Source organism: Rhizophagus irregularis, chromosome 27 (genome assembly GCF_026210795.1).
Source record: "Rhizophagus irregularis chromosome 27, complete sequence".
Classification (NCBI taxonomy): domain Eukaryota; kingdom Fungi; phylum Glomeromycota; class Glomeromycetes; order Glomerales; family Glomeraceae; genus Rhizophagus; species Rhizophagus irregularis.
Genome location: NC_089455.1, coordinates 2,687,635 through 2,714,119, shown reverse-complemented (window position 1 = coordinate 2,714,119; position 26,485 = coordinate 2,687,635). Strand labels below are relative to the sequence as shown.

At 29.5% G+C, this 26,485-nt stretch overlaps 6 protein-coding genes across 6 annotated transcripts; 2 read left to right on the top strand and 4 right to left on the bottom strand.

Annotated features, from left to right (window-relative positions):
- Positions 1-23: 23 nt before the first annotated feature.
- On the bottom strand, positions 24-6,216 carry OCT59_018472 (uncharacterized protein; the record flags this gene model as incomplete). The annotated part of the gene is made up of 31 exons (XM_066148793.1): positions 24-67; positions 234-246; positions 304-408; positions 486-569; positions 636-779; positions 859-1,026; positions 1,115-1,152; positions 1,251-1,387; positions 1,470-1,620; positions 1,704-1,840; positions 1,912-2,008; positions 2,081-2,181; positions 2,258-2,346; positions 2,416-2,555; positions 2,645-2,793; positions 2,868-2,977; positions 3,054-3,194; positions 3,273-3,368; positions 3,435-3,631; positions 3,706-3,931; positions 4,015-4,080; positions 4,144-4,249; positions 4,322-4,392; positions 4,459-4,659; positions 4,745-4,817; positions 4,910-5,013; positions 5,091-5,345; positions 5,427-5,564; positions 5,639-5,842; positions 5,922-6,001; positions 6,204-6,216. The coding sequence occupies 31 exons, from the start codon at positions 6,214-6,216 to the stop codon at positions 24-26; spliced, it is 3,678 nt and encodes a 1,225-aa protein (XP_066004687.1).
- A 254-nt stretch (positions 6,217-6,470) lies between these two features.
- OCT59_018471 (uncharacterized protein) lies at positions 6,471-8,647 on the bottom strand. The gene is made up of 3 exons (XM_066148792.1): positions 8,319-8,647; positions 8,149-8,247; positions 6,471-8,082 (listed from the first exon to the last, which is right to left on the bottom strand). The coding sequence occupies exons 1-3, from the start codon at positions 8,557-8,559 to the stop codon at positions 6,566-6,568; spliced, it is 1,857 nt and encodes a 618-aa protein (XP_066004686.1). The 5' UTR covers positions 8,560-8,647; the 3' UTR covers positions 6,471-6,565.
- Positions 8,648-9,360: 713 nt separating this feature from the next.
- On the top strand, positions 9,361-11,919 carry OCT59_018470 (uncharacterized protein). The gene is made up of 2 exons (XM_025314820.2): positions 9,361-10,945; positions 11,026-11,919. Exons 1-2 carry the CDS (start codon positions 9,548-9,550, stop codon positions 11,656-11,658), a joined length of 2,031 nt encoding a protein of 676 aa, XP_025184339.1. The 5' UTR covers positions 9,361-9,547; the 3' UTR covers positions 11,659-11,919.
- On the bottom strand, positions 11,793-13,201 carry OCT59_018469 (uncharacterized protein). The gene is made up of 2 exons (XM_025314821.2): positions 12,788-13,201; positions 11,793-12,708 (listed from the first exon to the last, which is right to left on the bottom strand). Exons 1-2 carry the CDS (start codon positions 13,135-13,137, stop codon positions 12,255-12,257), a joined length of 804 nt encoding a protein of 267 aa, XP_025184340.1. The 5' UTR covers positions 13,138-13,201; the 3' UTR covers positions 11,793-12,254.
- Positions 13,202-14,047: 846 nt separating this feature from the next.
- OCT59_018468 (uncharacterized protein) lies at positions 14,048-16,418 on the bottom strand. Its single transcript, XM_066148791.1, has 3 exons — positions 15,323-16,418; positions 14,831-15,262; positions 14,048-14,761 (listed from the first exon to the last, which is right to left on the bottom strand). Exons 1-3 carry the CDS (start codon positions 16,272-16,274, stop codon positions 14,652-14,654), a joined length of 1,494 nt encoding a protein of 497 aa, XP_066004685.1. The 5' UTR covers positions 16,275-16,418; the 3' UTR covers positions 14,048-14,651.
- A 506-nt stretch (positions 16,419-16,924) lies between these two features.
- Positions 16,925-17,314, top strand: OCT59_018467 (uncharacterized protein; the record flags this gene model as incomplete). The annotated part of the gene is made up of 3 exons (XM_066148790.1): positions 16,925-16,994; positions 17,087-17,194; positions 17,259-17,314. The coding sequence occupies 3 exons, from the start codon at positions 16,925-16,927 to the stop codon at positions 17,312-17,314; spliced, it is 234 nt and encodes a 77-aa protein (XP_066004684.1).
- Between the last annotated feature and the right edge of the window lie 9,171 nt (positions 17,315-26,485).

The window sequence follows — 26,485 nt, the reverse complement described above, 5'->3', positions numbered from 1 at the left end:
ATAAAATGTGAAATCATTTGACATTAAAATTTCTTAACAAAACAATCTTTTAGGACCCGAAGAAAAACTATCGAAGAAATAAAAAAAAAATTAATATATGGGATAGATTTATAAAGTAATTTATAGTAATCAATTTCTGTTTTCAAATACTCTGCTATTCAGTGCTATGCATTATTCTTTCAGATAATGCCACTATTGTTTTAGAACTGATATCTGAATTGCTATCAACTTACCTCTATCATTACGCTAATATCATGATTTTTATTAATCGAACAGATCAACTAATCCTGTTGGATCATCTACATCTAATACTCCAATTTTAGGTTTTATATAATTTCCTGCAAGAGTTCTCTTTGTACTTTTTTGTTCTCCTGTAATATTTATTTTAAACCATTCACCTTTTGAAACCTAAATTTTGCAGGAAAAACATTAAATAATTTTTCTGGGTTATGTTAATTATAATTTTTGATTTAATGTATAATTACCCCAGTTATTCCTTCTAAAAATTTTTTTACAATATTTTTTCTTATCTTAAGTTCAGACGCACGGCTTAAATCAACTTCGAATTTCTATAAAAAAAATTAAAATTAAGAATAATCCAAAAAATCTAACTAATAAATAAACTTGTTTCTTACTTGTAACTTTCCATAGTCCATATTTAACAAGTTAGCAAAAGTTTCAAAAGGTATAGTAGAAATAGGTCTCAAATCGATATAAATATCCGTTATTAAAGATATTATGACAGGATGTGATTCTTTATGATAACCATCATGAAGTGCCTAAATTGACCAAGTTAATCCGCTTTTTGGAAGGTATTTGTAAGAAAATAACAGATAATTGAATACTCGTATAACTTACTTGTAAAGCTGAAGATAATAATTCTTTTCCGACAAATTCCCTTAGTGCTTCTCGTTTTATTAAACTTGGCAATATTCTTACACATAGCTGAGTTGTCCGTATACATGACACAGAGTCCTTACATGTCATTAAATGGCATAGACTTCTTAATAAATATTCCGTTATAGGCTACAGTTTTATTTTTAAAAAATTATTTATTATTATTATTGTTATTGTTATTATTATTTGTTAAAAAAAAACGATTTTGAGACTTTACCATATAATCCAGCATATATTCTTTTAATTCGTCATTTTCTAATTGATTTTGAAAATAGATTTAAATAAAATAAATAAATAATAAATATATTTTAATTTTATATTTATGTTGATCAATTATTAACTTATTAACTTACTACTAGCACCAGATCCGAAGATAGGTTCTAATAAATCCACATAAGCCCTTGTTAAATCTCTTAAAACCTTTTCGTTAAATATTTCTTCAAATTCATTACTGTTTATATCTAATGAACTTTGTTCAAATGCACTCGCTCTGATAAAAAGATTATGAAAATATATTATTTAAATAATCTTTTAAAATGATAATATGTAATAGATTAAATTAATTTACTTACTCTTCTAAAGTAGAAATATGTACACCATTTATTATTAAATCATTCCATTCTTTTGATAATTTTTCGTCCATATACTTAAATAATTGTGGTAAAAAACTTGAAAGTATTGAAGGTGTAGGGCAATTTAATATATATGGTTTCATTACTATATGTATCAATTAAAAAAATTTCACCAGATTAAGGATTGTGATAATGAAAGTTTTTTTCAATGATAATAATGATAATTAAGGATATTTAGTAAATATTTCCAATGAATATTATTAATCCATTCAACGTTTTCAAATAGTGACTGGGCTACTAGTTCATTTACGTTTGGCAATGCTGTGTAAAAGTTGGAACCAAGAAGTGGCAATCGACCAAGTACGTAATAGCTTAATATAATAAAGAAATAATAAAAATAAGCAATCATTTGTTATAAATTAAAAGCGTCTTTTTTAATTACCAGTCAATTCTTATACTTGAAAGCCATTTTCTAAGTGAATCAATAATCTCATCAAATGAACGTTGTGAATCTATCATTGTAGATTTTTGTGGCACCCCTATTAAAAATTTATATTTTAACAATTGAATTCATAGTAATTTATTAATTATTTAAACGTATAAGTGTATACCAATAATTTTAGCTTTATCTTCATTAGAAAATGATATAATAGAATGTAATTCGACGGGAAATTCCCTCCAAGTTTCAATATTCCAAACTTGGTGTAATACTCTAAGCGAGAAAGAAACCATAAAAATATTAATTCTATAAAAAAAAACTCGATGTGAAGCCTCTTATAATAACTTACCTTATAAGATCAAGTGTTATATTTAATATGGAAGGTATATATTGCCGCCATAATTTTGATGCTTCAGTCACTATTGTATTATTTCCTTCCTACAATAAAAGTTATTATAAATAATTATTATAAATAAACTTATACCCAAATTAACGCATATTTATTACCTTGGAAGAATAATCTGTAGTTCTTTTCAACCAATTTAAAATAGTGGTCAAAAACCAAGTTATAGTTCTTTTCGATTTAGAAATACGCTCTTCTTCGAATGCTAAATTATATACATTTGCCTTTTGTTTAGTTTCATTGACTTTTTTTTTTTTAAAAAAAAAATATTATTATTATTAATTAATATTAATTGAACAGACGTAATAATTTTTTTTAAAAAAAATAACTTACCCATTTTAGCTAAAGAACTAAAACCAGTGTTGTCCAAGAATCCTTGAATTGATTTTATAGCTGGTTTTTTTTGGAAATTATTAATAACTGGATTAACTATTGAATCAAACAATGGCTTTTTTTGTTCTAACGAAATATTAGAAAAATACCTATATAAATTAAATTTTTAGATGAGTAAGGGGATCCCTAAAAGATGAAATTAATGATAACAATAAGAACTTACACTATCGATAGCAAAAATTCCAGCAAACAACTTTTTTCTCTTCCAGTAACAAGATGTTTATCCTTATCGATTATTTCATTAATGTAACTATTGATATCGGAATATATATTCTAAAGAAAAAATAAATCTTATTTAATCCACTTATACAATAATTAACTAATCAAAATAAAAATGTTTTTTAATTACAATTAAAATGTCAGGCATAGCAACTCCAAATTTAATTAAGGTAGTAACGGCTCCAAATCTTAATCTCTTTATTGGAAGAGGTAATAAAGGATTTGCCGAAATATTATGTCCTGGTGGGCAAAATGTTACAAATGTAAATATCTAAAAAATAAACATAAATATTTACAATTGGTTTAATAAAAATGTTAAATATAAAAAAAAGAAAACGTATATTATCACCTTTTGTAACACTTGAAGAAGTAATCTTGAATCAATTTGTAAAATACCCTCAAATGCTTCTAATGCTGTTAGATATCTATGTATCATAAGCACATCCTGATAAAAAAAATTGTTTAATTAAAAGAAATTTCTCAAAAATAGACATTCTCATTTATATCTTACTTCATAATTAATTTCTAACAACATTTGTAATAAATTATTCATTCCACTTATAATTTGTTCTCTGTCCTCACTATTAATATCATTATAATCAAGATTTTTAATTAATCTTCCTAATCCAATAACAATCGATTCCATTAAAATCATTTCAGCATCAAATTTAATATAAAATCCAGAATCAAGTTTAACAACTCCGTTAACTAAAAAACCGTATTTTTTAAATGATTAATAAGAAATAAAATAAACAACTTTTAGAGTCTTAACATTTGCTTACTATCTAAACTTTCGACATTAGGCCTCACGTTGAATGTAATTTGTATTCTATTAACTATCCATCTAAAAACTTCAATAGGTCTTAAAACTGATAAACTTTTTATAATTTCAATAATTTTTGTTGAACGTAATGCTTGACCAAATATTCGGCAGTCATTATCTGAATCAAAATCAAGATCCATATAAAACGATGTGGGAGTTTCAGTAAACTCTGAAGGTCGGAATAACTTATTAAAAAAGTTGCTAATTAATTACTTAAAATATAATAATCTTCAAAAAATGATTTAATAGAAGAACTGGTAGTAATTACAATTGAAAGCCTTTCTGCCAATAATTCCAGCAACATTATTAATACGCTTTCTTGTTCTTTTATTATCTAATAAATAAAAACTCAGATTAGATCTAAATTAAGAATAACAAGTAAAAAAATTCCGTTTACCCTTGAGATAAAATTATTTTTCATTGCAGCTTGCCAAAATTCTAATGATATAGATGTTATCACGTTTGATGGATGTTTCGAAATTATATAAATTAATTCTAAATATCTAAAAAAAAAAAGACCATAAATCAAATTATCTTTTTAAAAAATAATAATTAAATATATATATAAATATTACTTTGGAAATTGTTTCGGCATCACTGAAATATTCTTAAAACAAATGTGTCTTACTCCCAAAGCTGTTATAGCCTACATATATAAAATAAATGAAATAATTCTTAAAATAAAGATAATTATGATGAAAATAATACGAACTTCGGCAAATCCTTTCAAAAATGTGTATTCATCATTCTCCAATAATACTTCTACTTCTTTTCCAACGGGTTGTATTTTAATATATGCATTATATAATAAATCCATACATTCTCCTTCAAATAATGGTTGAAAAACAATCGCACGATCTTCTGCTGTCTGAAAATTTCGTAAAAAAATTTTCGCAAGACATTCGATTGCCTCCTATAATGTAGTTCAATAAAAAGTTTGTATACAAACTAGTAACTTGAACTTCAAATTTTTGAAAACATACGAAAATATTATTTACCATCCTTATTCCATGGCAATCGATTAATAAACAGTTACATAGAATAAACACAGTATTTGATTCCACTATTGATCTAATTGAATAACAAGAAATATTGAAATAAATTCAACACATAATAAAAAGCAATTTACTAATTAATGTTCATTATATGTTTAAATTTAATACTTTGTAAGAATCCAATCCAAAGTAGCAGCTAAAGTATTTAAAATAGCGATAGCTAATTTTTCTTGTATTAAAATTAATTGTGGATTTGGATTTATCAATTGTTTCTATAATTAACAGAATTAATAAGTTTATATTAAGTTAATTTTATTTAAATTAACATTAATTTTTTTTGGCTTATTACTTGATTTTGCCATTCACCAACGATTTGTTCTAAACTTCTTGTCCACCGGATTAACCAGCCCTCATTATTCGGATCATCTCCAGACATAATAATGACATTTCCTGAATCTTCTCGTCTATTTTCCTTTTTCAATCCATCAGGATATTGAATTCTTAATATATTTGAACTTACGAATACACATTGTAATGAGTCTCGTACTTCCATTTCTTCCGCTAAATAACGACATATAAATAACACAATTTCTTGTCTAGTTGGCTATATCAAATTATACAATGAATTATTGATTGATAAAGAAAAGCAAAATAAAATTGCATCATTCTGTAATGAAAAACGTACACTTTCGCTATAAAGTCTGTGTAATAATTTGTCCATGTCATTCCATCTTGATGGCCACTCTTTCTTTGCTATTTCGGCAAATAATTTTGCAACTTTTTCTTTAATAAATGATTGTTCTGTCAATATATCTAGAGTTCCCTGAATATAAGTTGAATTAAAAAAAATCATGCACAAAAAAAAATCGAAAGTTTAATTGATTATTTTCTAAATACCCTTTCAACCAATTCAATAATAGCTTGTTTAATTTGTTGCTTATCATCATTGTTGTAAATTCTATCATTCCATTTGAATTTAATTGCATTTTCTAATAAATGCAATCCAAAATGACGTAATATTAGCGACTGATTATTCTCTATATGTGCCAAATATCTTCCATAAATTGGTGAACTTAAATGATCCTTAATTGAATCGCAATACTTTATATATTTTAAAATAAATATTCCGTTATTTTTTATTGAAATTTTTAAAAATGATTAAAAAATGAAAAAAGCAAACCTCTTGGGCTTTGATCCTTGCTTCATTTGTAACCGATGGATTATAAATTATATCCAACGCTTGAACAATATTTTGTAATACTAACATTATTTAATAGAGAAAATTGTTTTTTTTTATTTTTAATTTTGATATTATTTTATTTTATTATTTTTTTATATTACAGATATTTTCCTCCAAAAGAGAAAAATCAAAACCTATACAATATAGAAAAAGAAAAAGCTCTTTTTCCATGTCGTTAGAACTAATAATTTTTTTTGTAAATATTTTGTTAACAAATAGTACCTTCGTTGTCCATTGGAATCGATAAATTAAATGAGTCAGGTTTAAATAAACGAATATATATATATTATCAAATACCGAATTTACCGAATTTGGAAAAAATGATCGTCGATATTTAACGTGTGTTAGTGGATGAAAAAACTGATCGTCCACGTATGACGTATTCACAAAATTTTCATATAATTAAGCAATAAAACTAAATGCCATTACACTATAAATTGACTCTAGTACTATAAAATACTATGAATAAAAACTTCGAATAACAAGTTACAAAAAAGCTACAAAAATATTGATTTATTATATAAATTCATTATAAAAAGAATTATTTATTAATGTAACAATAATTTTATAATAATTATCCACCATTATCTTGAAATAAGCTGGGAATTCTCAAGATTATTATTAGATAGCATTTCAAACAAATCACTCTCTTTTTCTGATATCTCATCATCAAATTCATCTAAGAATGGAATAGTCGGTGAAATAATTATCGGATCAACTTCTCGTTGAACTTCTATTACGTCCATATGATCCAACTCGTCGTTATTTGTATGATTATCTTTCTCTTGCTGGATGTCCTGTTTCACGTGTTGGGAAGTCGCATTTTCATTTTGTACTTTAAGTTTCTTTGTAGGAGTATAAGGTATTTTATCAAAATATATTGAATGCTTAGCCGTTTGTTTCCTAGCTATAGGTTGAGAGGGGCTAGGTTCAGACTTGTTTGTCTCTTGTCTTTCTATTAATTTCTTCCTTTCTTTAAGGCTAACGGATTCATTAACTTCCATACTCTTATTAATGTGTGGAAACTCATCATAATAACGACCGGAAATGTCTTTAAGTTCAATAAAATATTCTTTATCTTCATCATTCAACTTGCTCCAACTGGTCTTATCACCTTTAGTAAACGCTTTTAAGTAAATGTCTCCATTAAATAATAACTTATTATCAAAATTTTTGTATATCGTGTTAATCTTGAAAATCCTGATATTATCCCCTTTGGACTCAACATCATTCATTCTAACGTGATCATCCTCCTTCAGAATTTCAGTACCAAAACATAACGTTTTGTAATGCGTATAATTTTCCATCTCCTGAAGTAATCGCCTTTCATTCGAATCTTCAATATTTGATAGAAAATGTGGAGGCAATATATACTTATAAGAATCTAATGGAGTATAAGTTTTACTAATTCTCTTAGCAGTATCATATGCTGAACAGAATAAGTTGATGATGCGCATTAGTAACGGAGAACTTGTTCTTCGATTTGCATCTCTCATTTTATAAATTTTCTCTACAAGGCTTTCTGATGATAAAAGTAGCCAAGGAGCTATTTGCTCTCCTGACACTTTTTGAGTTCCTGCTATATTGAGAGGCTGCACTTTATAGTATAGATTATCAATCATCGGTCCTAAAGACACATTATTTACGACTTGCGAAAACTTTTGTCGTTCAATAACATAACCTGGCCAGTGTTCAATCTTTACTTTGCTCTTTTTCAATTCTTCTAAATAAGTTTCGGATAGAACGAGTGGCGTCTTAATCCATACTATTTCTCCGTTTCGACTAGAATGATTCGCATCAGGAAGAAGTTGTATTTTTGATCTTGAATATAAAACTACTTGATTAGGGGTTGTAATAGGTGATGAAGTTTCATGAGACTCTCGCTCATTCCTTTCCACTTGGTCAGATGAACTTTTTTTTGGCGTCCGTTGGTTAGGTCCTTGTGGTGTAGATTGTGTAGATCGTTTAGATTGCGCTCTCCTCCTTGGAGTTGATTCTTTAGAACAATATTTGCATAAACAATTGGTAGATTGATCTGACGATAACCATAATAAATGGTCTTCAAATTCCGCAGGAGATCGAAACTTAATCGAGCCAAAACCTATATATAAATTGATAGTGAATACTATTATAAATATTCTTTTGAAAGCGTTCATTCAATACTCACCGAACAAATACGTGTCCGTCCTATATTTTTTTGGCTCATGAACATAATGCTTGACATGTTCGAAAAGTTTATAACCTTCAGGTAAATCGGTTAATACTTCTAAATGGTTAAATAGGAAAGATAATTAATAAAATAAATTCCAGTTGAGACACTATTACAATTGAACCTACCATTGTTAATTACAATATTCTTGTTAGCCTTTTTTAACTCACGCGCTAATGCAGCGCCAAGCTTGGTACAGTAAAGATCCCATTTTGTTTCCCGCCTTCTGACAGGTCTATAATAAAATTGCCTTCCTTCTTCATCGGGAGTACCGGGACTGATATTAGTTGGTAAATGGTCGCTGGTAGCATCAGTTGCAGTAATTGTCAGGCCTGCTGATACGACTTTTACATTAACAAAATTGTACATTATTTCTAAACTTCCAATGGTTTTTATTCTTAATAGATCTTAAACCAACTTATCAAGACCTAAAAAAACTATGTAAATGAAATTGTTTACAAAATAGGGTTGTGTATCAGTGTATCAATATATCGCGTAATATATGTCGATCACTTATCCAATTAATAATTTCATATTTAGCATTTATCATTCAATTGAAATTAGTCACTTGGCGCATTTTCAATCTCTAATCAATCAGTATATAATGATATAGTAATTAAATCGAATTATCGTTTCAAAAATACTGTAAAGGCTAAAATTTATGGGAAGCTCGGCCGCAAAATTGAAGGTTTCAAGATTGTACCACAAATCATACGCCAAATTAGTCGCGGAGCGAGAATTTGGAGATAATCTTGATATATATAAACACGATGAACACGATAGCACGATAATCACGTGAAAAAATTATTTTTGTTTAAATAGATTTATATTAAAATTAATTAAATTTTATCGAAGTAGTAAAAAACCTGTAAAAATAATTAAAAAATAATTTTTTTGGAAACAATAATAATAATTTTCTTTTTCATCAATCGCGTTTCAAATGTTTTCTTGATAACAGATAGGGATATACCTATTAAGATAATAATGGATAATAATGGAAGGAAACGTGTTATGCATTCTGCAAGTTGGCGATAAGAAAAAAAAGTTGCCTAAAATCAGCTTGACTTATGTAAATGTGCAGAAATTTCAGGGGTCTTTTTTAACATACAATACTTTTAGCTCTTGTGTCATAATTTGTGTAATTTTTTAACTTGGTATTATCGATAACGCCAAAGTATACTTTTCTAATTCGGTAATTGAATATAATTTAGATTAAAATCGACTATATCTATCTATTGATTTTTTTCAACCTAAAAAAACCATTCTTCCTTCATTCAGTCATTTATATTAAGACGTTCTATGAGCATATTTTTTTTTTTAAAAAAAAATTTTTTTTCTTGTAAATTATATTAACATAATGTCAATAGTAAGAAAGATACTTTACTCAATAATAAGGTTTTTTGCAAAAATAATCTTTACAATATTTTATCGAGACCATGGAGCATTTCATCGAGAAAATTTTCCGAAAGACGATGGCACACCAATATTATTTATAGCGGCACCACATGGAAATTTTTTAATGGATGCAATAACAATTTTTGTAGCTTGTCCACGAAATATGTATTTCTTAAGTGCAAAAGCGAATTTTAATTATCCAATATTTGGAACAATTATAACGATACTTGGATGTATACCAGTGACGAGACCACAAGACGCAGAAAGAATTAATGGGGATGGGTTAGTTAAAGTTATAGATGAAGGAAAAAAAGTAACGGGAGAAGGACTTGGAAAAGTATTACAAGTAGGCGATACACTTTATGTTGAATTTGAAAGACCTAATGATAACGAAATGTTAAAAGAAGCTAGTGGAACAGTAGAAGAAATTATTAATGATGATTTAGTACGTATAAAAGAACCCGGAATGAAATGGTTGACAAAAGGAAGAAGAAAAGGAAAATTTAGAAGATTAGTTGAATACGGCAATGTATTTATTAGAGTTGAAAGAGGTAATACAATGAAAACGTTGGAAGGGCTAAATTTTATACCAAAATCAGTAACACAAAGCGTAAGCAGAAGTTGGGATAGGTTATCATCTTCACCTGGTAAATTACCTTTTCCAATCAACGATGACCAACCTGACGAAATTGTAGTGTGTCCACAGAATCCTGAAGCAACAGAAAGAACACCTCTGTTAAATGCTAGTGAATCTTCTTCATATCATAAAACTCAATCTTCATCCAGACCAACATCAACTTATAAACCAAATTTTCCTTCTGTGCCAGACATACCCACAACATATTCTTATATTCATATGCCACCCCATTCAGAAGTATATTCGGCAGTATATAATCATTTTTCAAAATCACAATGTGTTGCAATATTTCCTGAAGGAACTTCACATGATAATGAACATATGTTATCATTAAAATATGGTTGTGCTGTAATGAGTTTAGGTTATTTGGCCTCAAAAGAACCTGATGCTTTTGGTAAAGAAAGGAAATTAAAAATTGTACCTTGCGGGTTGAATTTTTTTAATCGTCATAGATTTAGAAGTCGTGTGTTTGTTGATGTTGGTCAACCGATTGAAATTGAACAAAGATTAGTTGATTTATATAGATCTGGTGGTGAAGGAAAGCGTCAAGCTTGTCAAGAACTTTTGAAAACTATTCAAACTTCATTGACTGAATTAACTGTTAATGCTCCAGATTATAATACCCTTTTGTTCTTTAAGACTGCTTCACGTTTATATCGAGAAAATTTACCAAGTGAATTAAGTTTTTCTAAAAAATTAGCATTGTTAAGGAAAATAGCTAAAGTTAGTAAAAGATTTTCTTTTTTCTTCCTCATCTGTATTACATATATAATTAAATTTCCTTTTGTTTTCCTCATAAATAGAAATATACAGCGAATACACCACCAACGGATGAAGCACGTAAATTAAAATATGAAGTTGTTATGTATATACAAAAACTTCGTAGTCATCGATTATCACCACCACACATGTCCACGACGCCAGTATCGTTATTTTTATATTTACCATTACTCGTAATTCTTTTTATATTAACAATGCCAGGATTAATTTTATTTTCGCCAATTGGGTTAATAGCGAAATATGTTGGTAAAAAACAAGGAGAAAATGCAATGTTATATGATGATAATTCATTAGCAATAACAAGATGGCCGGGTAGAGATGTTATAGCAACATGGAAAATGATGTCAGGATTGGTATTATTCATTACTTTTGATATAATATATTCTATTATTATGGTACACTTCATTAAAAAATGTAATTTGTATGAATTTCACGGTCGTAAAGATATTTTCATACTTGGTTTTTGTATATTTGCATTTTTTTGGACTGTTATTGCTTATGCTACGATTTTATTATGGGAAAGATTGTGTTGGGTTGGTAAAAGAACCTGGGTTGGTGTTTGGAGTTTATTTAATCCAAGAGAACGTAAATCATTAACTTCTTGGAGAAATGAGTTAACTATTAGAGTTTGCAGATGGGTTGATAATGGAGAATAAATTATTTTCATATTTATTTATTATTGATTAGATAGAAAACCCTAGAATTGAACAAAATTAAATTAATTATATATTTTTGAGACTTACAGCATTTATTTATATATTTATACATGTATTATTTTCTTACAATTATTTCCCTTTGTTTTCCCTTTGTATTTTATTTATTATATATTTGTATTACATCTTTTGTTTATATTTTTGATGACTACATCTTTGATTTCTGAATAAATTTTTAAATAAGGGTGTATATATTATAAATTTATATCCACTTTCATCCATTCACATAAAATTTCTTGAAACAACTCTGAACAACTCTCTGTGATATAGAGTTTGTACCGTTAAATCATTGATTATGATCCGTAGATTTAGTATCCGGGTATCCGAAGTACAATTTTGTGTACAATAAATCTATCTTAATTAAATCATCAATTTTATGGAGAATATTTATTCTAATATTTTTCGTTTCATAACAATTTTATTGAATACTCAAAATATATTTTAAGTGGATACCGCAAATTCTACTGAAAAGTCTAAATCAAATATTATCTTAATCAACTTCCGACCAAAATTAATTTGTAATATGTAGTGCCGTACTTTCATGTTGTACCAAAATTAGTAACCCACGGATTATCGAATTTCCTCGGAAACTTATAATGTTCATAATCCGACTTGATACATAACAATTCTTTCATCATCTCTTCTTGTGACATTGTTTGAGTTTCAACATTTTTCTTTCGTCGGGATAATCTTGGTTTAACAAATTTCATATCATATTCACGTTGGATCTCTCTAAATACAATTTCCTTGTCTCGGACAAGTGTAATAAATTTTTCTGCATAGAAATACATCTGTAAAGCCAAGAATCCAGCCAATATTATGCTGTATATTTCAGTACCCTTATTCATGAGCATAAGGATCCCGACTTGTACTGGTGAGAATCCACAGAGTAAATTAAGAGAAAACTTATTTGGATTCCAAATACAGATTTCCCAAACTTTTTGTCCTTCTTTATATGGTTCGTCATAACTCAACTCATAATACTGTTGGTGTCTATTAAAAAAAAAAGGAATTGTTATTAAGATATTGAATCATCTTTTAAGTTAAAAACAAAATTAAATAATCTTCCCACATAAAATATCCAAGGCGATTTCGAGTATACCACGGCAAGTTTATACCAACTAGATTAATATTTGGGTTATTCGGAATTTCATCCTTCTTTTGAGAAAAAAAATGATATATCTTATAACTCCACCACCACAGATATATTACGTTTAGAATACTAAATGTCAGCAGAATATATTCAATTGTAGAATATCTATCTACATACAAGTATCTCATTATAATGAGAATAATATTCAATAAAAAGGCTACATAACAGCCTATAATATTTTGCCAGCTATTCAAATCTAGTGAAATATATGTATCAACAAGCACAGTTAGACAATCGCTGAGCGATAACTTTTCTTCCCCATCATTCATATTTGTAGTTTGCTTTCCGTGTCTTTGTTATCAGTTTAATTTAGTGGAATATTATATAAATAAACGATTTTGAAAGTCGAATTTTGTTTACTAAAAAAGCTCTTTATGTTGCACGTGATCTGATTTTATCGGAAAATCCACATGACACATCTTAAGGTGGCCATCCTTAACCTGATCCACCGGTCCAGATGCTTATTCTGGACCAGTCAACTTTTGATTGGCTAATCAGCCCTTTTATTACATAACTCCAGCATAATTTATTTTATCTCTTACTCTTCCTATCTTTCACTCTTTCTCTATTCTTTTTTGTGGTTAGTATTTCATATTTCATTTCAGTTTGTATATTTTAATTTTAATTGTATTTATTGTAGTTTTATGATAATACTAAATGTTTTTTATTTTCTTTTTGAAGAGTTTTATGATATATTGATATTATTCTGGAAATCAAGTGTTTTTTTTTTAAGTTTTGGGGTTAAGCAAAGTTGTTCTAAATTACACATTTATAACAAAACTTTTAAAGCTAATATAATACTATTACTTTGTACTTTTGTTTTGATATTAACGTTAAAATAATTTTAATAATAAAATTACAGTAAAAAATAATGTAAAGACCTTTTTTATAAAGTTATATATGCAATTTTACTTATTTATTAATAAAGTTTAATAAAATGCATACCAAAATACAAATTTTAAATAACATATTACTTTAAAACGGTAGTATTAAATGCTTTAAAAAAAGGCATTTTGTAACTTTTTTTTTAAAAAAAACGCGAATTGTTTTTTTTTCCAAGACAAATGTTACACAAAACAATCTCATCCAATTAGATTTGCTGGTCCAGGATAAGCATCTGGACCGTGGCCCAGAGATAAGGATGCTCAAATTTTTTGTCCCCAGGACCCCGTGAGAATGGACTCTCTATTAAAATATGATTTTTATACAAGAAATTGGATATGATGGGAAACTCAAAGTATTATATTTTATTCAAGAAATGATATATGAACCTTATTTTCAATAATTACATAACAAGAAGAGGGGTATGATTATTTATCTTTTTCTAATAAATATTGATAACGGATTAGTCCATCACAAAGAATAATAGTGAAGTATTGGCAAAGAGCAAAACATTATGAGGGACAACAAAAAATATTACAAGTAGTTCACTTCTATGAAGCAAAATACGTTAACATTTTTTGATTGCACATCATCTTTCATGAAGATATTTCAAATGAAACATACTAAATTCAAACAATAAGCTGATATGGAATGACTTTTCAGCCGATGTAATTAGAGTATTAGACTGCTAAAAATTGCTAAAGAATTCTGACTAGAAAAATGTGAAATAATACCTAGCAATGAACTTGGACTTTCATAATTATCTGTTTATAATGAACCATTTGCATATTAAAATAATTTTCCACCAACTAAAACTTTACATGCATATTGATGTTCATATGTTTCATACGATTTTCATACATTATCATTAATGTTAAGCCGGTTTCTAATAAATTGCCGATCATTTTGACATTTTCTTTTGTATTCCTGACACTCTTCTAGGTAATAAAGATGGCTTTGGTTTCTTTGCAACACCTTCTTTCGTCTTCTTCTTTAAGACATGTTGAGTAACTTCAATTAAAGAAGATATTATTAGTTATACAAGATTAAATTCTATAATAAAAGATATATATGACATACCACCAAGACGAACTGATGACTTAGCGACCTCCTTTGCAGTACTATTTGCTAATTTTCGCTTTTTAATTAATGGCTGCATACCACCTAGATCTTTGCGCTTCCTATTGATTTCATCTTGAATTTCTTCAGCTTTTTTTGTTTTTTGAGCAGCATAATGCGTCATAATTGACGGCATTTGTGAAAAAGCTTTCTCGTGCGTTTTCGCAAAACGGTTAACAGATGATGAACTAGTTTGTTTAATTGAAGCCTCACTAATTTTTCGAGGAGTTAGCCCCAAAATTCTCTTGCGTTCGGGGGACGGCAAGGCTTTTAACATGGCGACTCTTGCTTCCAATTCTTTGTGAACAGAAATAGTAATTTCGTTTTCAGAAGTTCGCGGATAATCTATGTTCACGTCTTCCATCTCATCTTTCTTTGGCTCGGCCATATTATCTAAAATTACGTTTTTAGTAAATATATAAAAAAAATAATATAACATAATAAATTACAAACCTCCTTGTTTCTCAGCCAAATTAAAGAATAAAGATTTCTCATACGAGTTAAAGAATAAAGATCCATCATACGGGATAAGAGAGAGACATTTGTTTTCATGAATTACTTCAGCCTCGATTTCTTCAAATTCATGTTGAGATGGAGATGTCTCTATTTTTATTGGGGAATCATCAACTTTTTCGTGAACTACTTCAGCCTCGATTTCTTTAAATTCATGTTGAGATGATTGAGATGTCTCTATTTTTATTGGGGAATCATCAACTTTTTCGTGAACTACTTCAGCCTCGATTTCTTTAAATTCATGTTGAGATGATTGAGATGTCTCTATTTTTATTGGGGAATCATCAACTTTTTCGTGAACTACTTCAGCCTCGATTTCTTTAAATTCATGTTGAGATGATTGAGATGTCTCTATTTTTATTGGGGAATCATCAACTTTTTCGTGAACTACTTCAGCCTCGATTTTTTTAAATTCATGTTGAGATGATTGAGATGTCTCTATTTTTATTGGGGAATCATCAACTTTTTCGTGAACTACTTCAGCCTCGATTTCTTTAAATTCATGTTGAGATGATTGAGATGTCTCTATTTTTATTGGGGAATCATCAACTTTTTCGTGAACTACTTCAGCCTCGATTTTTTTAAATTCATGTTGAGATGATTGAGATGTCTCTATTTTTATTGGGGAATCATCAACTTTTTCGTGAACTACTTCAGCCTCGATTTCTTTAAATTCATGTTGAGATGATTGAGATGTCTCTATTTTTATTGGGGAATCATCAACTTTTTCGTGAACTACTTCAGCCTCAATTTCTTTAAATTCATGTTGAGATGATTGAGATGTCACTATTTTTATTGGAGAATCATCAATTTTTTCGTGAACTACTTCTTTAAATTCATGTTGAGATGATTGTGATGTCTCTATTTTTGTGGTACTAAGTTCTCCTTCCATGTTAACAGAACAAGCTCAATTTTTTTCTGAAGGTAATTAAATACTGTTCTTTAAAATATTTGACAAATATCAAAGAAACGATAACAAAAGTTAAAAATGGTTGTGGATTATATTTTTATTTCAGAGTAAACAAGTTTCAGAGACAACGCTTTTATTTCTCGGAGTAAAAAAAGGTCCTAAGACAACTAGTTGGAAACAAATAAATAAAAATAGATAGAAATTAAAATCACGTGACAGACGCGACGCGTTTGATCTACTGTACTATAACTGTGTAACTACCCCAGTGGCACCGACGCAAATGTATCTTTCTTATACGTGTACGACCAGTATAGAGATAAACTGTACTGTACGAATTTTTTAAAAAATTTATCGTACAGTACAGTACAGTAGGACCCCGGAAACTTCATATAAAGGTTACCGGTAAACTGGGTAAAGTTATTATAAAAAATCAAAAATTGTTATTGCTTAAGTCGGGTAATTTTATTATAAACATGATTTAGGTTTTTTGTTAAATTGGGTAAGGGCCAGATTGTTATTATATAAAATGGGTAATGATCTTATGATTCATTTTTCGGTTGTTACTATAGTGGGTAACAATTATATATATATTTTTAAGGGGGTATTTTATATATATCATATAAATGTTAAAAATGATCGAAAATTTTTTTTTTTTTTCATATCCTAGAAAATCAAAATCATCAGAATCATATTCATTATCAGGTAAAAATATTCTAAACTTGGAAAAGTAGAACTATTTTTGGAACTTTCAGCTTGCATTTTTTAAAATAAAATCAAAAATTTGTTAATTTCAGAATTTTTCCGAAAAGATGGTACTTCAGAACTAACAATTAGATTGCGAAAAGAAAGATGGATAGGAAGGAAAAATTTAGAAAATATTGGATTACCTCAATATATTAATGGTATATTTAATGAGTTTTTAATAGTAAATAATTTATTCTATTATTTATTAGATTTTCATTATAGTCCCAAACATTTCTCGTGCAAATGTAACTGATAATAATCCATTAAGAGAAAACTGATTTATTTTATATATATCAAAGGAAAGTATATTTTTAGGAAAAATATTATCACTATATAGATTAATATCTATGCGATATGCTTATGTTTCTTTTTCTCAAAACATAGATTCTTTATTTTATATTTCAGTTGCTACATTTGTCAATACCGATGACAACTTATTTTCTCAAATATGTAAATCTGGTGGTAATAAATTTGCTTATATAACTCCAAAGCAAGTTATTTATCATTTTAATAACAGTTGCTTGGATATAAATAATGTTGCAAGTTTACCTGATCGTCTATGTTTGGAAGGAAATTCTTGGGAAATTTTTAATTTTTTTTCACAAAAACATGTAATTAGTGTTATAGTAACAATATTTGGTTAATTTCTATAATAATTAATAATAAAATCAGGTTATAAAAACCAAAACAGGTTATTTTTATTTTGGGTAACACTTATAGGAAAGATTTAAGGTTACTAGTAAACTGGGTAACGTTATTAGTAAATTTTTGGCTTAACTTGGGTAAAGATCATAGTAAATTTTTAAATTTTGAAACAACCTATATATATAGTTTCCGGGGTCCTAGTACAGTACTATATAAAGCGCTGTACGATAAATTAAAAAAATTCGTACAGTACAGTTTATCACTATACTTAGTTTATCACTATACCTATAATTTATATTATATTTGCGTATAACTGATAAAATTAAAAAATTTACATATATAATTAGTAACGTACAAAATTTTGTATCAAATTCGTACAGTACATAATAATACCAATTATTTAATTAGCTCAATTTTATTTTATAATAAATTTAAATTTTAATTCAAAATTGTACAATTCACACTCCTTATTTAAAAAAAAAAAATTTATTTACTACTATATTTTATAACTGATTATTTACATTACTTTTTAATTTAAAACCAATTTTCTTAAAATTTTTTATTTCTAGGTGAACTTTTCATAAATTATGATTAATCTAACATTTTTTATATTTAGGAATCATCTTCTTGAATCTAGAAAAATAAAAAAGAAGGTAATGATAAAAATAAGGATGATAAATAACAATGAAAAGGAACCATAGTAAAAGGAAAGTGTTTCAAATAAAATAACAAAGAGAGGCATTAAACAACAGAAACCAGGAATGAAGAATGATAAAAAGGGAAGCATCAGAGCAAAGAATATAGAAATTAAAAATAAAAAAAGGAGTTAGAAATGAATAAACAGCAAAAGAGAGATGTCAGGAATGAAAAATAAGAAAAAGAAAGCAACAGTTAAAGGAGAGTGTCAAAAATGAAAAGGCATTAGGAATAGGGATGCCAACAGTCAGTTTGGTTCGGTTTTGGTTTTAAAACCGTGGTTTTCAGCTGAAACTGAACTGACTGCAAAACCGACCGATAAAACCGAATTGCAAAACTGATCGCAAAATTACTGCAAAATTGAATGAACTAATGTTAGAAAGTGTTAATTATAATTTTATTTGATAATATTCCTTAAAATTATAATTTTTTTTTTACAATAATAATGTCAATTTTGTGATTTTTTTTTTTTCAGCAGAACGAAAAATCACGTGATCGACGCATAAAAAATTTTCTTATTATTTCAAAAATAAGAATACTATATATATAAATAAACACCAAAATCATAATTTTTAATAGTATTCTCAATATAATTAACGAAAGAAACATTTTTTTCTTTTGGAATATATGATTAACTGATCGGTTTTTTTGTCAGTTTTTTTTATATATAAAACCGATGGTTAACCGGTCGATCTGTGGACTGAAACCGAACTGTAACTGAACTGATAAAAACTGGTTATAATCGGTTATAACTGAACTTTTGACATCCCTAATTAGGAATGAAAAAACAGCAAAAGAAAGGTATCAGGATCAAAGAACAATAAAAGGAAAGCATCAGAAATAGGAACAATAAAAAAAAGAGTATCAGGAATTAAAAACAATAAAAGAGAACATCAAAACTGAAAAACAATAAAAATGAGGAGTTAAAAATGAATAAATATCAAAAGAGAGGCATTATAAATGAAAAAAATCAAAAAACAGTAAAAGGAAACCTTAGAAATAAAAAATAATAAAAAGGAGGCATCAGGAATGAAAATGAAAAACAATAAAAAGAGGACGTCAAAAATGAAAAAACAATAAAAAAGAGGAGTTAAAATGAATAAACTAAAGCTCTAACTGGTTTGGGACTAATCTGGTAATCCACGAGAAAAGAGTTATAAAGATCCTCACAACTCACATTTGAAGTACTAACCGTCATACTTTATTTATTATTATGTGCACTCAAAACATACTATACAAGAGATAACAAACATAAGAAAAAACAAAAATGAAATAGTTGCATGAAAAAGTACATATAGAGAAGAAACTAATCTATAAAAACCAAATTCATATACCTCAACTTTAAACCACAAATAGCAAAATTTCAGGTCAACTACCCAGGTTTAAACAATCTCAACTCACAATAACGAAGGTTAACATACAAGTTCAGACGAGGACTGTTTAACTACTCTGACGATCCCAGCAGATAATAAAATCCTAGAAAGACCAGGAGCACAAATTTGTAGCGAGAAAGGAAGCACATCGGCTAAGAAAGAGTAACGCATATTAGCTATAAAAAGAAATTTAATAAAAAATGATACTATATAAATACGATGCAGAAAACCCAATATTCTGCGAGTAAATACGAAAAGTCCAGCATATATTTCAAATAAACACGCAAAGCAAGTTATTTGATCATAAATGGAAGGATAAAGACAATACATCTATCATAAAATTTAAAATCTGCAGACGAAAAAAAAGGAGAAACTAAGACCGCTCTAAAACCCAAAACCCGTATAGAAATTTTTCAAAATGACTGATGTCCATAAATGACCCTTAAGTCAAGGGATAATAAATATTAAAAAAAATGCCAAAACGTTACTTTTTTAACAGAAAAATGTCAAATTTAGCGTTTTTTGTTTTTTTTTAACTAAAAAATGTCAGATTCGACATTTTTCATTAAAAAAAAACTTTTCTTTAACTAAAAACGTCAGGTTAGACGTTTTCAATTAAAAAACCCAGGTTTTTTTTATTTTTTTAGTCATTTTTGATACACAGGTTAACGGATCAATAGGTCAGGTCAGATAAGACGGGTTACCTGATCCAATTTTTTTTGTCAGGTCGGGTAAGACAGATTACTCAACCTGACCTGACCCATTCAAAACACTAACCATAACCCTTAGTTGAAATGTGCGGCCTAACCGTACACACTAATTCACCATAATGCAGTCTAATTACACTAATCCCTGTACCTTCATGCTATTGGTTGTAGTGTCCGCAGTAAAATCCTTTTTATTTTCGTGGTCATGAGTTTTATCTTTTTACGATAACTAGCTGATAAGTTATTCAACAAAATATTAAGCATCGATATTATTATATTTCTTGATTTACGTTTACTGCGCTATTTAACATTTTGCTAAATTTCTCAGTACCTAGCTAGTAATTGTAAAAGGACGATTAATAGCTCATTGGAATCACCTCATTAAGGCGAATCAAATGGTGATAAGCTCATTTCTCTGTGATTAATATTAACAGAGTTACTACTTAAAAACTATTTAATATTTTTTAATTTCAGAAATTGATTTAGTGATTGGATTTCGATGTATTTTATACCATTAGATTTGTCGCATTAAGATGAATCGAATGGTAGTAAGATCGTCACTTTAGGATCAATATTGGCAGAGTTATTACACAAAAACTATTAATATTTTTTTAATTTTAGAAATTAATCTAGTGATTGGATTTCAATGTATTTTATACCATTAGAACCATCTTATCAAGACGAATCAAATGGCAGTAATATCATCTCTCTACGATTAATATTGGCAGAGTTATGTTACAATAAAATTTTAAGTATAATTTTGTCCAAAATTATGTTAATTTTTGGCCGGAATTATGATATACTAATATAAGAAATTTTTTATATAGTCACATCTCTTTATAATCACCAAATATGGACTGTCCAAATATGTGATTATAAAGAGTTGACTGTATAGCATCAGGACTTCAGACAATTATAATTAAGATTATATCTTCTATGCTAAAAATTTACCCTTGTCATCTTAAACTTACTTTTAAAGCTATAGATACAAAACTTTGTAATAATAATTGCCCTCCTATTATCTATAATTTTGTTACTTAAAAAGTAATATTTAATAATAGTAATTTTTATTTTTTTGTAGTGAAAAAGCGTATATTTTTTTGCCAAATTTTGCCTGTATAATGATACTTATCTCAAATTCTAATCAGTAGATTCACAAGATTTTGGTATTAAAAGATTCTTCTCTTTAAAAGAAACATTTTTTTCTATGGTAAAAAATAATATTAACTTAATAAAATTACATGTTAAAAGAAAAATAAAGTTTAAAACATAGTAATATATGACTTCAATTATAATAATTTGGGGTCCTATAGCACCTGATTAGGACCTCGCTTACTATTAAGATATATTACCAGTAGAAATTTTACTTTTATATAAAATCTTACCTTAAGATTTGCTTGAATTCTATTGGTTAATTAACTAAAAAGAAAAAAAAATCATAATAATGTAATATCACTGGTCAAAAACCAGGCAAACGTGGCATAGTAGCCTTTATCTTTATTAAAATTATTCGAACTTATACAATTTACAAAAATAAAAAAAAAGATAAAAATAAAACTAACTAAAAACAAAGCTATATAGTCTCCTAAGAAAAAATAAAGTAAAAAATTAATCTAAAAAAAGAAAAATCGCATTACACTAAATTTCCCCAGATCTTCCCGATATATTCCAACCAAAGTAGAAGCAACTATGCTAACAAAATAACAAATAGCACGCCCACTATAAAAATCGACACACCATCCTGCAAAAGCTGTTATTAAGTAGCACCGTTAGACGACCCATAAAACCCGAAAAGTGATTAAACCATGGCAAACCATATTTCATCGAGTTCGTAAACCAATCGGTTCCGGAGTCACGTGAAACGTGTAGGGTCGGAGGTGGTAAAGATGAGTAAGGTATGTACGTCGACAATGGCAGATTAGATGGCTTCGGAGTAGTTTTCAACTTATAGGTAATGTTCATCGCGTTTTCCCATCTACTTTTTTCATAAGAACGCAGATTCCAGATTCGTCTTCTGAATTTCTGGACAAAATTGTTATGAATAGCAGCGATAACTTTAATCGCAGAAGTTCTTGGAATGGATAGATCAACAAATAAGTCGATGAAGAGTTTGGGTAAGCAACCACGGATAAGGGCAAAGGAGGACCAATTTGTAGATGAAAAGGGACCGAGCATAAAGAAAGAAGTAAGTTTAGCTATGAATGGAGAAGGATCAATATCAGCCAAATTGCTCGCTTCCAGAAGTTTGGAAATCAAATGATTTTGATAAGATTGGAGAATTTGTTGCATAGGCAGACGTCGCTTTTTGCACATAAAAAGGTGCATCAGGTCTTCCAAGCGGTCGATACAAGAACGGCAAGTTAATTCGTCCATGTATGTTACTAGGGTCGGGTCCGTTTAAGCTTTTCCAATGTAGGCAAATCATCTAAGAAAAGTTTGAATTTAAAGGTTAGGTGTCTTGAAGCGTGCTCAGGAGTAAAGGACGCGTCATGAGAGGGCTTGAAATTTAGAGTGAACCAAGTAAGTTCCCAGTCAACAATATAATCTATATTAGTTGATAATAAAGAAATAAAGTGAAATCGCGTTAAGCTTAACAAATCGCGCATTAACTGCGTTTGATAGTATTGTTGAAGAAGGTGTCGCGGATTAGATTCACAGACAACATCATTGTCATAAATTAAGACAAAATCATGGGCAGAGGCCAGGTCTATTCCAGAGATCAATATACTGGATGACGCGGTATGGGCGGTATTGGCCAAGGAATCAGCAAAATCGTTTAAATAATTGCCAGAATGAGCTTTAACTTTGACGGGAAGGACAGTCAAATTTTTAGAGAAGATGGTTCGCTCGATAATAGCCCAAAGTTCAAAATTTGTAGTTTTATAGTACAAACGACTATTTGAGTAGATAGAGGAAAAACAACTTCGAAGACCATCAATGGCAGTTTGTGAGTCAGTATAAATAGTAACTTCAGAGTCGCGAGGAGAGATAGTTAAAACAGCGTAAATAGCAGCAGCTTCAGCTCGAGAAGAAGAAGGGTTATCACGAATAAGACCGTGAGCATAGGTGGCGATGGAGTTGGGAAAGCCTGCATCAGGGAGGGGACTATTTGCATTGAACCAAGCCGACCCATAGAAACATCGGGGAGTGCTAAATTGTAAGAGATCCAATCGAGTGAAAAAGATGTAACGCGAGTCTGAAGAAATGACCAACGGGGAGTTAGCAAAAACAGCAGTAGCCGATGATTCAATAGTAACAGGAGTAACGGAAGCTACAGTGGTATTTGCTGGAGAAGAATCAATGTCAAATTCCAGTCTACTATAATAAAGACGGACACCATCTTCTATATCAGCCCAAGTAAAAGGGGAAGTCACTTCAGAAGTAGTACGTTTAATCCGCTCGTTGGTGGTGGGCAGAATAAGCGAATGTTGTAGAGAGACCGTAGGTGTACAAAGGGTTAAATCAGCATTCCATTTTTTGGAAGGAGGCAGAGGAATATGAGCAGCACAACCAGGACAAGGAGAAAGTCTGATGAGATCACCAGGTGAGGATTCACAATCAGGAGAAATCCAGTGAACAATAGAACAAGTACCACGACTAGCTTGGACTAGAAGTTGTTTGCCAAAAAAAGGAGAACCATAATCATCCAACGTGACAATCCAATTTTTTGTAGTAGGAGGAGAAGATAAACAAGGAGTCAAATCATAAAAGGAAGAGTCAATCGTAGGCGTAAAATTAAATTGGTCCAGCAAACGATTATTGGAGTCGGGAATAGTGGTAGCTTGTTGAATATCTTTGTACCAATAAGTGGACTACGGCTGCGGCCACGTCGTCCAACCAAATTGTCATAGTAAGCCTTCCAGGAAATTAAATGAGTTCCTTGGGGAGTAACAAGCTGAGATAAATAAAACAGTTGTCGTTTACGCAGGATGGGAAAATAGGCTTTAAAGGCTTTAGGCGTCATGCATTCAAATAAAGGCAACGCGTCCATCTAACAAGGACAAATTCGGAAAGCTTCGAAAGTTGAGTATGAAGCAAACGAAAAGGAGTAGAAGACAAGAGAGCAATAGTGCATGCGATATAATCTTTCTTAAAAGAAAATAAAGAAGACCATATAGACCAATCTTTAATTAAAAGGGGAGAAATAGGAATCAAAAAATTATATTGAATTAAACTCAATCTATAAATAAAAAGAGATTGAATAAAAACAGAAGAAGAATTAGCCATTAAAAATAAATTAGTAATATGACATTGTCGTTGATGAGCAAACAAATTAATCAAGCCCAAGGCATGAGACAAAAATAAAATGGAATTGGGTAAAGAACGAGAAAAATTTGCTTTATGTTTTACAACAGATCGTATACTTCTCGTTATTAGGTGACAGTCAGATTCAGATAAGTGAGTAACTTGCATCCGGTATTCAAGTTTCGGTATAAGAACGGCATTGTGTAAATATACAACTTGTTTGGAAGAGAGCTTTGCGGGGCGAATAGTCGCAGCGAATAAGCAGCATTCACGTTTAAGTTGCTTTTTGACAAAATCCCGGGAGCTTTTAATGTTGAACCAGACACCTAAAAAACGAAAAGAAGTTGTCATGGAAATTGGGGTAATAATAATGGAAGGAACACTATTTAAAGAGGATAAATCCAAATTAAAAGTAATAGGGGGTAAAGTGGAATTTGAAGTCAAAGGCAACGAATTAGTAATTAACACATATTTGTTATGATTGGTGGAAGTGTTATTGATCTGATAAAATTCTTCAGTAATGGATAGCATAAATTCCATGCCAGCTTTTGACGAGGAAATAAGAGTAGAGTCATCCATAAATACTAAATTATTAATCTTCAAATCAAGAGAAGGACTTGAAGAATCAATTAAAGACGGTGTAGAAAGAACATAAGGGTCCATCATCTCATTCTTTAAAACAGTAAGTAAGGGATCAATATAAATAACCCATAAAAGAGGAGAGATAACTTCGCCTTGGTCAATACCAATGCGAACCCTATAGGCAGGTGTAGATCCATGAGCAGTGAGAACGCGATTAGTGCGTTTCATAAAAAGTGAAAGGATGAACTTAACAGCGGAGGCTGGAAGACGTATACGTTCTAAAGCGAAACGTAACATCGTTAGATCAACTGAATCAAAAGCTTTAGAAATATCTTGGGAAAGAATCCAAAGCGGGTTTTTGTTGATATCAGCATCATGGATAATAGATTCTAAAGTAATAATAGGGTCGCGGCAAGAACCTCCAGGAAGACCAGCGAAGTTACCACCTTTAAGGACATCATGTGAAGCCATAATGGTAGAAAGGCGATTATAAAAAAGTTTGACAAGAGATTTCCTAATCACTTCGAGTAGGGTGATAGGGCGAGTATTTTTTAATTGACACTTCCATTCGTGAGGTTTGGGAATAGGAAAAACCATTGCTTGTCGCCATAAGTCAGGAATATCAGCTTTGGAAAGGCATGATTGAATCAAAATGAGGAGTAAAGCCGAGGTACGAGATCCGAGATGTTTGAGCATCTCATAGGTAATCATGGAAGGACCAGAGGCTTTACCGTTAGGAGTAGAAGAAACGGTGGATAACCATTCATCAAGGGTAGGGGATTCATTAAAGAATCATAGATGGAGGAGGACACATCATCCATAGGTTGATAGGCAGAAGACCATCTATCAGGTAGTGTATCAATAGATACAGGAGGAGTGGACTTTATAGGTACAAAGTTTTGGAAATGGTTAACAACAGCATCATCTATGTCATAGGAGCAGTTAAACAACTGAGGTTGAGAAGGATGGTCGATGAAGACACGGTCCAAAGTGATACGGCGACGGGTGCGAGAAAGCGCTGAATCAATAAAGGAGGAAAGGTCAGTTTCAAAATTATTATTTCTATCGTCCAAGTGAGCACGGATGGAGGAGTCTTGGAATTCTTTTTCTTGAAGTAAATGAAATCCCCGTAAGGATTTTGAAATATTGGATAAATCTTCAAGAAGTGACTTGAAATTATCTTGTCGACATGATGAAAGAG

Bases quoted from the DNA above. Each gene is read 5' to 3' on its own strand.
- OCT59_018470 (XM_025314820.2), top strand. From the start codon at position 9,548: ATGTCAATAGTAAGAAAGATACTTTACTCAATAATAAGGTTTTTTGCA. The intron at 10,946-11,025 runs GTTAGTAAAAGA...CCTCATAAATAG, and splicing joins TGTTAAGGAAAATAGCTAAA to AAATATACAGCGAATACACC.
- OCT59_018469 (XM_025314821.2), bottom strand. From the start codon at position 13,137: ATGAATGATGGGGAAGAAAAGTTATCGCTCAGCGATTGTCTAACTGTG. The intron at 12,709-12,787 runs GTGGGAAGATTA...TTTTTTTAATAG, and splicing joins AATCGCCTTGGATATTTTAT to ACACCAACAGTATTATGAGT.
- OCT59_018468 (XM_066148791.1), bottom strand. From the start codon at position 16,274: ATGGAAGGAGAACTTAGTACCACAAAAATAGAGACATCACAATCATCT. The intron at 15,263-15,322 runs GTTTGTAATTTA...ACGTAATTTTAG, and splicing joins TTTGGCTGAGAAACAAGGAG to ATAATATGGCCGAGCCAAAG. The intron at 14,762-14,830 runs GTATGTCATATA...CTTTAATTGAAG, and splicing joins GTCATCAGTTCGTCTTGGTG to TTACTCAACATGTCTTAAAG.
- OCT59_018471 (XM_066148792.1), bottom strand. From the start codon at position 8,559: ATGTACAATTTTGTTAATGTAAAAGTCGTATCAGCAGGCCTGACAATT. The intron at 8,248-8,318 runs GTAGGTTCAATT...TTAACCATTTAG, and splicing joins GAATATTGTAATTAACAATG to AAGTATTAACCGATTTACCT. The intron at 8,083-8,148 runs GTGAGTATTGAA...ATTTATATATAG, and splicing joins GACGGACACGTATTTGTTCG to GTTTTGGCTCGATTAAGTTT.